At 48.6% G+C, this 12888-nt stretch overlaps 1 protein-coding gene across 5 annotated transcripts in view; it reads right to left on the minus strand.

Annotated features, from left to right (window-relative positions):
• MYH10 (myosin heavy chain 10) overlaps positions 1-12888 on the minus strand; it is a 121611-nt gene that overhangs the window by 13265 nt on the left and 95458 nt on the right. For all 5 annotated transcript variants that reach the window (XM_070773069.1, XM_019981423.2, XM_070773070.1 and 2 more), the window contains 14 exons: positions 12532-12640; positions 12312-12443; positions 11226-11432; positions 8780-8917; positions 8195-8318; positions 6859-7030; positions 5742-5954; positions 5282-5426; positions 4552-4758; positions 4039-4143; positions 3120-3272; positions 2503-2751; positions 2023-2235; positions 327-539 (listed from right to left, as the gene is read on the minus strand). In XM_070773069.1, the coding sequence (XP_070629170.1) occupies positions 327-539; positions 2023-2235; positions 2503-2751; positions 3120-3272; positions 4039-4143; positions 4552-4758; positions 5282-5426; positions 5742-5954; positions 6859-7030; positions 8195-8318; positions 8780-8917; positions 11226-11432; positions 12312-12443; positions 12532-12640 (2380 nt within the window). The remainder of the gene's footprint in view (positions 1-326; positions 540-2022; positions 2236-2502; positions 2752-3119; positions 3273-4038; positions 4144-4551; positions 4759-5281; positions 5427-5741; positions 5955-6858; positions 7031-8194; positions 8319-8779; positions 8918-11225; positions 11433-12311; positions 12444-12531; positions 12641-12888) is intronic.

The raw sequence follows: 12888 nt of genomic DNA on the forward strand, positions 1-12888 counted from the left end.
TGATTCTTCCCTTTACTGACACTTGTAAGACTCCCAGAACTTGAACCTGACTACATGTCCCTGGACAGCCCACTGGCTTTTAAGTAGTAATGATAATCTGAGAAATAGGAAATAAAACCAATTACATTATATTTTAAAGATAAAGTTCTATGACCCAATAAATTTCCTGGAAATCAAAACCAATTACATTATATTTTAAAGATAAAGTTATATGACCCAATAAATTTCCTCCAGCTACTATGTTCCAACGCAAATATCACTGGCCAAAAACTGGTCTTTGAGCACAAACAAGGGCCTGTTCTGGGGGCCACACCTCTAAGATCTACCTGTTTAATGAGCAGCCGCTTCTTTTCCTCATTCTGCTCATCCCTGGTCTGCAAGTCTCTCTCAAACTGGGCTTTCATGGCTTGCATGTTGACCTCTAGGCGAAGCTTGGCGTCTTCTGTAGCCTGGAGCTCATCTTCCAGCTCCTCCAGTTGGGTCCTCATTTCCTCCACCTGCTGCTCTAGGGCCCGTTTGGATTTCTCAAGTTCATGAACCTAGACCACAGGAAGAAGCACAGGTATGACCCTTGGAGGGACATGCATGGACAGTAGTTCCTGTTATATAGCCAACCCCCCAGGCATCCCCCCACCCTGACCCGGCCGCTGCACTAGTCATCTCAGAGTGCACCATCTGAATGATAGGCCTGGCATCATGCACGTGTGCTCTACCATGGATCATGCAGCTGAGAGATCTCTAAAAGCTGGTGATCAAAGAAGAGCATGGTGTCAGGGCAATGGCCTGTTGATTGGCCACTGGCCTGCGGTCTCACAGCAGCTCCCTCTTGCTGTGGTGAAGATCATTTGTGTTGGAAATGCACATGTGCAGACTTTTAAATATGAAGGTGTGTGAATCCTAGGAAGCAGGACAGTACGATAGAGGTCTGACCTTTCTCTGGACAGGGATCCCCACCATGCACACAGGTACTAAGTTCTCTGTGCCCAGCACTAGCTGGGCGCTCCCCGTCATGTTCCCTTTGATCTCAGAGATGACCCCCAGGCAGGCATGTGCAGGCACTATTATTATGTGTCCCTTTGGGCTTCATGGCCATGTTGGTTCTCCTGAGGACAGAAGACGCCTTAGGACGTGAGGAGGCCTGTGTCTCTTGGTGCCTGGCACTTCACAGGCACAGAGGAAATGTTTTTGCAAAGAATGTGTGACTATCGTTTATTCTAGAGAAAACCAATAAGGAACAAGAAGATGGACTCAGTGCTGGAATTTTCTCTTTGCACTTTACTATGTAATCCTGGCCATTTCTATGCTAGGGGGCTCTTGTCCACTGGGCTGTAGAAGATTCAACAGGAAGGGCAGTCCCACACCCTCATTGTATGGCCAGACAGCCCATGTCCCAGGAAAATGAGATTTTATTTTTAGAGAGGACTGTGTTTTTCAGAGCACATCTGTAGCAGCTTCATGAAATAGCTAAGTATCATGTCCATTGGACACAAGAGGAAATGTGGAGAGGCTGAATGGAGCTGGGGGAGAGTCAAACCCTGAACCTGTCCTGACCCCCAGGCCTGGGTCCCCATCGCTCTCCTCAAACCTTCGACACTAAGGGAGGGATACAGGGTGAACAAACATCAGGGCAGCGTCGGGGAAGGCGTGTGCAGCTGGGGGATAAGGGGTTCCCCTGGCTCCTCTCCAGGTTTCCCACTGTGTGCAGGAGACAGACCCCACTGCCCTCAATCTGAGGCAACTTCTGATACTTGGGTTTGATAACCACCCATGACCCAGGGACAAAGAAACACTCCATTCACAGGGCCCCCGCGAGGATACAGGTTACGGTGGGGAGGGTCCGTGGAAACCACGTGAATGCCCTGCCTGGCTTTGGCGCAGGTAACTGGGAACAGACAGGAGAAAACCTGACAGCTCATCCCGGGAGACGCTGACGTGATGGGCTAAGACCACCTTGTCCATGTCGCTCTGGGCTGGCCCTTCCCAGAGCTGCTGCCCCTCAACGGCCTGGGCCCTGGCACTCACGTTCTTGCCCACATCGTCCTTGGAGCTCATGAGGTCCTCCATGTCCGCCCGCAGCTGCTTATTCTGTCGCTCAGCCTCCTCCCTGGCCTCCAGGGCCTCCTCCAGGGCGCGGGCCAGGGACAGGGCTTTGGTCTCCTTCTCTCGGGCCTCTGCCTCTGCCCGGTCGCGCTCTTCTGCGTAGCGGGCAGAGATGTTCTTCTCTTCCGCTAACAGCTACACGGGATGGTGTCAGGAAACAGTAAAGATCAATGTTGGACTTCTCTCATTTGCTGCATGTCTGATTTATAGCGGAGAATACCACTAGATCATGGGTGTTCTCCTATTTCCTCCTTTATGCTGAACTTTTTCCAGTTTTGCTACAAATACATCTTGTTTTAAATAAGGGATTATTTTAAACCCAAATGATCAAAGTGAGGGCTGTGCTAGGAGGAAACGTGGGGTGCTGGCCCTGGAGCCTGGGGTTGGGAGTGTGGGCCCCACCTGATCAAACTTCTTCTGCTTCTTCTCCAAGTTGGAGACGATCTGGCGCTGGTGGTCCAGGTCTACCAGCAGGTCATCCAGCTCCTGCTGCAGGCGGGTCTTGGTCTTCTCCAGCTTGTCATAGGCCAGGGCCTTCTCCTCCAGGCGCTGGCTCAGCACCTCCACATCCTTGAGGAGCTTCTTCTTGGCTTCTTCCAAATTTTCAATTGTCCCCAGGTCATCATCTACTTTCTTCTTGGTATCCGTCAACTAAAAGAGAAAAGATCAACATTAAAGAACTCACCTGAATTACACATTTGAGGAAAAAAGGTAAAACTTGTTTTCATTATCTTGTGAGAAGAAATAAAACAAGTCAATACTTTGTGACTCTGAGCAAATGAATCTTAGACGATAAACTTCTTCACTAACCATCTACACACAATGAATGGACTGGAACCTTACATCTCCCAGCATTGTAACCAGCATAGGGTCAGTGTGTGATGAGGTTGAAGAAAATACACTTAAGGGGTTTCACTTAGGACAAGGCCCACTTAACTGTCCCAAATGGAGCTGGAACCACCCAGCAGGACAGGGACATGACCCACGTGGAGGCCCACAGTCCCCATGGCCTCGCGCACCTGGGCCTGCAGGGCCTGCAGCTGCTTCTCCAGGCTCCTCCTGGCCTCCTCCTCTTCCTCCTGCTGCTCCTGGAGGCTGCTCCTCTCCTCCTCCAGCTGCCGGATCCGACTGCTCAGGTTCAGTTTCTGGCGTGTCTCCTCCTGAAGAAGCTCCTGTTCATTTTGATAGAAGGTCAGTACTCAGGTTATAGTCATTACCCAAACCACCATATCCTTGTTAAAAATACGGAGTGTGAGGAATACCCAGTGATAACAACAAGTGATTTTAAAACACATGATCATTTAAACAGCGCCCTTAATACAAGAGTGCTTTAAACTTGTTCACTGGGGAATACCCTGGTGGTCCAGTAGGTTAGGACTCTGAGCTTTGTCACTGTCCAGGGCATGGGTTCAATCCCTGGTTGGGGAACTAAGATCCCCAAAACCAAGTGGTGGCCAAAAAAACACCACCACAAAATCAATCCTGTCCCCAAGCAATGGCAACACCACCCCCAGGGGCCAGGGCCAGGGACCTGCAAGCTTCCCTTTCCCACATCCTTCATCACTTCATGAATCCCTTTCTGCTGCTCTCAGGTCAGCGGAATGGGTCAAAAACCATAAGAAAACCATCTCATTCAACACGGCCAGCAATGCAAGAGCATACAACAGGACCACCGCCTGGTGAACCACACCCCAGGCAGCGCCCAGGTGGCTGGCCAGAGCCCCATCCCAGGCGCCCACACAACCTACAGAAAAGGAAACACGGGCTCTAAGGGAGGGCTCTTCAAGGCTTGTGGTACAAGATGGTTGAAAATAAAAGTAAAACAGGAAATCAGAAAGAGGTGATAAGAGGCCAGTTCTGGGATGAGCGTGTTTCACCAGCTCACAGATGATAGAAACAGGAGAGTTATGATGAAAACCCTTCCCACCCCCAGAATACCTGTGTGTCTTGGAGCTGAGACTCCAGACCAGCTGCATCCTTAGCAAATTTAATACCCTTCTTCTCTGCTTCTTCTAGAAGAGTTGAGACATTATCCAATTCATTCTGCAAGGAGGAATAAAAGATCAGACTCCCTTCAACAGTGGTCAGATAGAAAAGAGTGGTGATTCTGTTATGGAAAAACTGCATCTTTTTGACCAACCCAATAGTGTCCACAATCACGTGAGCAAAGGGACGGCACATGGAAGATGCAGCAGTCTTGGCCACAGAGGGTGGGGAAGGCTCTGGGCTGCCTGTCTGCAGCTCTACCCCTGAGAACTGCCAGCTGAGTCCCAGAGGCAGTCGAGCTAGTCACGTCCTCATCTACCAGACTCATCTGGGGGTGATGTGAGCTTTAAGTGGGAGAACCAACACAAGGAGCCTAATGTGTGCTGGGGGCTGCCTGTGTGCCCCTGAATGTCAGTCCCTGCCCGACACTGAGGGTGACGTCTGGGAATGGTTTCCCAGGCCTACCTGTAACTTATTGGCTTTCTCTGCCAGCTCCACCCTGAGTCTGTCTCCCTCTGAGACCTTGGCGTGGAGCTCCTGGACCTGGGCGTCCAGCTTCTTCCTCTTGTGCTCGGACTCAGCCTTGACCTGCTGCAGCACCTTGACCTCGCACGCCAGCTCCTTGTTGTCTGTCTCCAGGCCCTGCTTGTTCTTTTCCAGATTTGCTTTGAACTAGGAGAGGGGAAGAAAAACAGTTCACTAGCAGTTTTATAATGAAGGCCACAGAGGGCGCTGCTCTGGTATCTGGAGAACTGTGCTGGCACTGGGTGAGCCTGCAGTCCACCTCTGTTGAATGAATGAATGCAAACACTTGTTCTGAGTGTGGAGATGTCTGCTGCAGGAACATACCACTCAGGACAGCAGATACAGATACGGGGGAGGGTGGGGGGGCCTTCTGGAGCCAGCACGAGACCCGGAAGCGGGAACAACGAACAAAGGCGCCCTGTGTGGTGCCTGGGACAGATCAGAGGTGGGGGATGGGGGTGGGGGAGGCACCAGGTGAGCGAGGGCAGGACACCAACTGTTCAAGGTTTTGCACTGAGTCATCAGGAGGAAGCAGGTGTCAGTGAGGAGACACCGAGAGGACCAGGTCTGGAGACCAGAGCTGACCCACCCAGCTCAGGGGTGTGTGGCTCTCCCAGGCCAGCAGCGTGCTTTCAGAGCCCAGCCGCTGCCGTGCCCCGTGGCCCCCTACCCTCTTGGCCTGCTCCAGCTGCTCCGACAGCTCCTCCAAGGCGGTCGCATGCCTCTGCCTCATGTCCTGGATCTGAGCCTCGTGGCTCTTCGTTTCCTCCTCGAGAGCCTTCTTCAGCTCCGCCACTTCTTGTTCTCGTTTTGTACTACAGACATTAAATTAGCTCAGAGTTAGTCGAATGATTAAATTACAGTTCTGCTTTTGTCCGAAATATGAGTGGGTTCCTCTGGCTATCTCACATGATGTTCTCCAGCAGGCTGGCACGTCCATCACCGTGAGCAGCTTTCTCTAGAAACGGGGCTTTCTGGTCACCGCCCCCCCCCACCATGTGCCCTGGGTCGTCCACCCGCACACCTGTGCTCCTGCCACAGGCTGGATGGATTCTGACCACCGAGGTGTGGTTCCTGCTCCACCTGCCGTTGTCTCCAGGAGGGAGAGGACATGCCCCACCCCCGCTCACCGCAGTTCCTGCTGGGCCGCCGTGGTGTCCAGCGTGTCCTCCAGCTCCGTCTTGAGTGCCTCCAGCTCCTCACTCAAGTCCCTCTTCTGCTTCTCTGCTTTGTTCCGCGAGGCCTTCTCAGATTCAAAGTCCTCCTGCAGCTCGGCGATCTGGGCCTGCAGCTCTCGCACGACTTTTAGTGCGTTGTTCTTGTGTAGCGTCTCGTCGTCACCCCTGCGCAGGACACCCGGGCACAGGAGGCACTCAGAGCCAGCGCCCGGGGACTCCTCCCATGGGGCCCCATCACACACCCCTCCACCCTCAGACATGGCCCGGGCAGGGGTGGCTGCACCCACGAGCGGCTCGGGCCCAGAGCTGCTATCGGGATGGGGCTCAGGCCCTGTCCAAAGGGCTCACGGGCACGAAAAGGTAGGACCTTCTAACTTTAATGATTATTTAAAAATTCCCTCAAGCAAAATGTTCCTCTAATTAAGCAGAGCCACCCCCTTCACTCCCTCCACCCTGTGCTTCTCGTTCCTCTGGTGCACCTTTCTGCCCACACGCGGGGTTCAGTGTAGGCGGAGTTCTGACTGGGGGAGGTGGGGTGCTGATGCATTATGGGGGTGGAGAACTGTAGTTCTGGGTTCTAAGCAGTCACCTGCTAAGGGGCCAGAGACCAACAGCAATTGCAGAGGAGAATTTCTAAGATTTTCCTGATCATAATAAATTATAAACAGCCAAATATTAATAGTTATCTTGATAAAGAAATGAAGTATCAGGTATAACTATACTTATACTATATGACTTCCATTCTATAACTGAATGTTTAAGGACTGAACACCAACCTATGCTAGATGCAGGAGGGAGGGATTTAATTCCTGAAAAGTGATTTCCTCGAAACTTGTAAAACATACTGTTTTACAAGTTATACTGTACAGAAACCAGAATATTTGATATGGTTAAAACCATTTGATCTGGTGTAGATTTCCAAGGATTTCATGATATGACTCATGATTTTTGAATATAAATACCAAGAAAGGCTGGTGAGCTTTTCTGGCTGCCTTGACACAAAGGCTCCCAAGTTCCCCAGGTCCTTATGTCACCCTAACCACCAGGAAGCCACGTGTCTAGTGCACACCTGGCCAGGGCGCCCTGCAGCTCCTCCTCTTTCTTGGCCACCTGGATCTTAAGCTCGTCAATCTGCGCCTGGAGCTCGGCGATCTGGTCTTGCAGGTCCGTGGTCTCCCCGTCCAGTTTCCTTTTGGCCTTCTCCAGCTCCTGGCGCGTCTTCTCCTCCTTCTTTAAGCGCTCTTAGGGCAAGATACAAGAAGCTCTTCAACACACTGAACATCACTCCATAGGGACACATTCAAAACACAGACTGGTTAGAGTCGAAAACAAGCCACTGTATTCTAAAGCCTGTTGCTGCCTTAGTATCATCTGCGGGTAATAATGGTTTATGGGAAGAATCTCATGCTGAGAATGAGGACAACAAAATCCCAAATATTTTCTAGAAACCACTTATTTCCTCCGGTTATAAAAGATCTGGGGACAGCAGGGTGATTGGAGCTACACTCTTGCTCCCTCAGACACCTGTGTGCAGCTGCTGGTCAAAGGGAGGGTTTTCTGTGCTCCTAACTTCCACCCTGATGTTTCTTTTGCATAAGGCAATGATTTGGATTTTGCAAAAAATTCTAGCATTTCCTGACATGACTTGGGCCATCAGAGTGAGACACTGCCAGCCTCCACATACTCTCCTGTCTCTGCCATTCCTGTGTCAGCAGTTGTCCCTTTGTGAAGTGAGAACCAGGCACCTTAACACAGCGTTTAAACACATCCAAGTTCAACAGTCTGCGTGGCTCCAACGTGACTTAGATCCCAACTGTGCCCACCAAAGGGCAGTGTGTATTACCACAGAAACTGACTTTAAAAAATCAAAGTTTAAAGATAATTTAGTGCCTTTCCATCATAAATATTAGTATTTGGTGACTAGGCAAAGGACAGTCCCATTTAAGAGGCCTAGTCTAGCAAACCCAAACTGATGAGCAATCCTCATGTACATTTACTATTACGGCATGTTCTGATGTAAGTTATCTGGGCTTCCCTGATAGCTCAGCTGGTGAAGAATCCATCTGCAATGCAGGAGACCCCAGTGTGATTCCTGTGTCGGGAAGATACGGAGAAGGGATAGGCTACCCACTCTAGTATTCTTGGGGTTCCCTGGTGGCTCCACTGGTAAAGAATCCACCCACAGTGTGGGAGACCTGGGTTTGATCCCTGGGTTGGGAAGATGCCCAGGAGAAGGGAAAGGCTGCCAATTCCAGTATTCTGGCCTGGAGAATTCCATGGGCAGTATAGTCCATGGGGTCGCAGAGTCAGACACCACTGAGCAACTTTCAATTCACTGATATAAGTAAAATCTTAAAGGCTAACATGTCATAGTCCTACAATTTCTCTAACCCCCAAACACTAACCTTCTAAATCCGAGATCATTACTTCTTGCTTATTCCTGATTTTGGCCAAGTTTTTTGCCTTTTCTTCCTCTTCAGCCAGCTGAGAGGAACATTCTGCAATGCGATCTTCCATGAGTTTCTTTTCCTGAACAAGAAAAACAGCTTCAGAAAAGGCATTCGAAACGACAATTGGATTTGACTGTTACTTAGGAAACAAGTATTACTAATATGGCACTATGTCCCCCAGCAGACTGTATATTCCAAAAAAGGGCAGAAAAGGAAGAACTACTTGTTGTGGGACAACCCCTGGAGCTCAGCCTGCAGAGCCCCGCAGCCAGTGCTCGATCAGTGACCACAGAGAGGGGATCAAGGTGAGGGATCCACGTGCAGGTTAAACCATCTCAGCGATTACAAGGCTGTCTGGTGAATTTAGAAAGTGAAATAGTTTCTGCCTTTAGACATCTATAGTCTGTGTAGTACAGACTATAAATCCAGAGAGACTTGAGAGAAAACTGAATAAATGAAATCCCAAGATTTCCTGAAAGTGTTGACATTAAGTATTTTCCATATTCTCAGATCAGCTCTTCAATGGAAATACTCCCTTACTTTGATAAACTTGGAGTTCTGGTCCTCCAGAAGCAGAATCTCTTCTTCCATCTTCTTGATCTTGGCCTCCGCCGTCACCTTCTCCAGCTGCAGCTTCTGGCGAGCCCCCTCCTCCTCATCTAGCTGCTCCTCCAGGTCCTGGTAAAGGAGCCATGTGGTCAGTCTCCCTGCTTCCTCCACGAGACTCCGTACACACCAACCATCAAGGAGTTCAGGTCACAACAAAATACCAAGTTTTGATTTTCAAAATAGCAGGGATATTTTTTAAAATGTAAAATGTAATTATGTGAAACAGACACTTGTATGCACTATAGGTTAAGTACAAAGTGGATCAATCCTTCTAGAAGCCAGCATGGGAAAAACAGCTGCTCTGAAAAAGAGCATTTCTTTTAAAAGGCAATTTCAGGAAAAGTCATATGTGACTTTTTAAAAAACCTGTAGCAAAGTGTTATTTATCATATCGAGGAGCTATAAACATACTTAAAGTCTTGGTAATTAAAAGTGGGTATATTTGTAAAATGGAATAACATATAGTAATTACAACTCATATTTTAGAATAGTTAACACAGGACACATACTTACCTCATTGATCAGAGATGTATTTATATGTATTTGGGGCCACAAATGTTAGTTTATGCAAAAATCACTGTCAGTAATGTGTTGATTTATTCTACTATGTATGTCCGGCCGATAGAGAAGAGAAAGAGAACTCAGAAACAACAGAAACAGTACAGGTGGTTGAGGAAGGGCTGCCTCAGGTCACGCCAGGTTCACAGCGTGAATGCATCACCAAACTGGGTGGGATTCCAGCATTTACGCACAGTTTTACTGCAATGGCTTCTCTGTATTTCATACTTTACCTTAGTGTAGCTAATAAACATGTGTATCAACAGGATTCGACATAATTGCTGAAGTTTATCACAACTGGTTTTGGAATGAAACCTTTGCACTAGATTAACTACTGGGAAAAACTTCAAGCGCACAGTAAGTTGACAGTAGCATGGTGAACTTGACACAGAGGCGTCAGCCCACACTGAGTGAAGTAATACCACGGAAATGAGCACACACTCGTCAACAAAGGGAACATGGAAACTGTCGACAATACCACCAGAACGCACCACTGTTGGTGAATATTATTCTAGGGCTTCTGCACAGTCCCGTATAAAATCATATGTAAAGTTTGTAAGTTATATATAAATACTTTTAGTTAGAGCTTATTGTATATATTCTTTTATAACTCTATTATGTTATTAATACCCATAAAAATAAACATCTTTTTAATTTAAAACTGTATATTACCATAGTTTAAGAATCCCCCGTTGTTAGATAGTAAGTAGGCTTCCATTGATTTGTGGTTAGAATAAAGTCCTAGAACTAGAATTGCTGGATTAATGTGTACTGTTTACAGTTTTTGTGTTACTCTGCCAACCTACTAGAGGATGCTTGAAAGCTGTCTGTGTTGAAGAGTGGAGAGAGTCTGGATAAATTACCATACTGGGTATTTGTCAAGGAAACAATACGGTCTCTTTCATGGCTTTGAGAAATGTCTGAATTGTTTGTGCTTTGCAAAGATAACCTAAGTGATGGGAAAAAATTAAGGGAGAGACCTAGCAGAAAGCAAGTCTGGCCCTAGACCCATGAAAAGTGGTGTTAGATATAGAAACACTGACGCTCAAGGCCATACTGGATAGGCTGGGGTGAGGTTCAAGGAGAAAAAGCAGCGGGTGAGCTGCAGGGTACAGGCACAGTTACTGCTGTCTCTCTCAGTCATCTGGGTATTCAGTCAGAGAGAGCGCTGTGCTTCATGTGAGGGCAGCTCCATCTCCATAAGGAAGTAGCTACCAGGGACTTCCCTGATGGTCCACTGGCTAAGACTCCACACTCCCAATTCAGGGGGCCTGGGTTCAATCCTGGGGGCAGGGAACCAGATCCTGCATGCCACAACTGAGACCTAGCGCAGCCAAGTAAATAAATAAAGCAGTTACCACAAAGGCAGCTTTGTGGCTTATTCTGGTTCCTGGCCACCTCCTGCATCAGCACTGAGCATTTCTTATGACCAAACCACCTCGCAGGTGCCTCACTAATGACTGCAGTGAGCAGTAGAATTAATTGTATTAATGGTAATACAAAGGAAAAGGTCAGCCTCAGCCCCCACACACCCTGGCATGTTTCTCCTCTGAATCACTTTGCATCCTATAAGGTGTTAATAAGAACATACGGAAAAAAAACACAAAAAACAGTCCCATTCAAAAGAACAAATCTATGTTTGAAGGAACCCAGTACGTGTGTGATTCGAATGCTGGTCATCTTTTAAGGGTGGGGACTCACCACTTAGGCTCCTCTTGCTCCTCAGTGAACACGAGAATCCAAACCCACATCATCTATTCACTCAACAGATACACTTGGAAAACCCAGACCGGAATCCTATGAGAACGGCCACCGATACCTGAATGTGTGCTTGCATTTTCTTCTTTTCATTTTGGAGGATTTGGTTTCTTTCTTCTTCTTCTTCTACCCTAGATTCCAAGTCATGGAGAATCTCTTCTAATTCCTGCTTCTTAGCGGCAAGTCTGGCCCTCATCTCCTCTGCTTCGGCAAAGAGCTCGGTCTCCGCCTGCAGCTGCTCTGCCAGGATATTCTTCTCCTCCAGCAGCTGCAATCACAACAAAGTGCCCACTGCTGTGACTGGCTGGTTAGCACGAGGGACGGTCACTGGAGGGACTGCAGTGGTCAGGGCACGTCACCAAAGAAACCCAGGGTTAAACATATATATCACGGACCACACTTTCAAAATATGTCTTCAGCGCAAGCAAAATAAGCTGAATGAAAACATTATGGGTTGTTTTTGTTGTCTCAAGTTATCCTGAATAGTACACATTAAATTCGTGCTATTTTAAGAACTCCTGTTCTTACTATTAAGGTAATTCACAAAAGTGCCAAGGAATTGGAGGAAAATACTATGCAAATGCTATCAAGTTAGCACAAAGACAGTGACTCTATATACACACACACACATACATTCTGGCCTCTGTTATTACAGTTTTTGGCCCTGAACACATTAGTCCTGTCACTTCAACCACAAACACTTCCCAGGTCTCTGCTCTGTCCATGAAGCACAGTTCCTAAGAACGGGATGTGGATGCATGACCACTGTGGCTGGAGAAGAGGCAGGTGGGGGCCTTGAACAATCTCATCCTTTTACTTTTTTGTGTTTCCCTCGTGAGCCACAGAAGGTGACAATACTGGGAGGAGTCTCACAGGTGTTAAACACACACCTGAGAGCAAGTGTGATCCCCTGTGTGTCAGAGTGCCCGAGGCAAACATGCAGGAGGTCAAGCTGATTCCTGTGTATAGAAATCCCAATGCCTGGCCTAGGGCATCTGCTCCCTCTAGGTTCAAACGGCTGTGCTTTGGAAAGGAGTAGAAAATACACATAAAGTAAGACGCTGTTTACTGATAATTCACTGGGTGGTTCCTGCCAGCAGGAACGAGCATCTTCACTCTGGGCCATGTGGGAGCTGGTGAGCTGTACCTGTTGGTGCTTCCTCTCCATCTCCTCCAGCTCCCCTTCCACCTTCGTCTGCTTCTCTTTCACCTTCAGCAGCTCTTCATCTTTGGCCTGGAGCTCCTCCTCTTGACGAGTGACTTGTAGGAGTGGTTTCACCTAGGACAATGCACACCCAATGTTGCATCCCCGCTACCCCCCGGGGCTCCCCTGGCCCCGCCTGCCGTCCGGGGAGCCAGGCGCCCACCTTGGTGAAGACGCGCCACCACTGCCAGTGCCGCAGCTTCAGGTACGCGGCACAGTTGCGCTGCAGCACCTTCAGGGCACTCAGCTGCTGCTGCTTCTTGGCGAAGGCCCTGAAGAAGAGGAGGGAAAACTGGTTCAAGAAACCCTGTTTGTGTTTTTGTCCTGCTGATTAACAACGACAGTCACCTCTCCCAGCTCTGGAGGCCGAAGGCCAAGCCGTGGTCCTGGCAGATTCCCTGTGTGAGGACCCACTTCCTCACCAACAGCTGTCTTCTCGCTGTCACCTCACATGGTGGAGGAACAAGGAAGCTCTCTGGGGTCTCACTCACAAGGGCACTAATCCCATTCATGAGGGCCC

Source organism: Bos indicus, chromosome 19 (genome assembly GCF_029378745.1).
Source record: "Bos indicus isolate NIAB-ARS_2022 breed Sahiwal x Tharparkar chromosome 19, NIAB-ARS_B.indTharparkar_mat_pri_1.0, whole genome shotgun sequence".
Lineage (NCBI taxonomy): Eukaryota > Metazoa > Chordata > Mammalia > Artiodactyla > Bovidae > Bos > Bos indicus.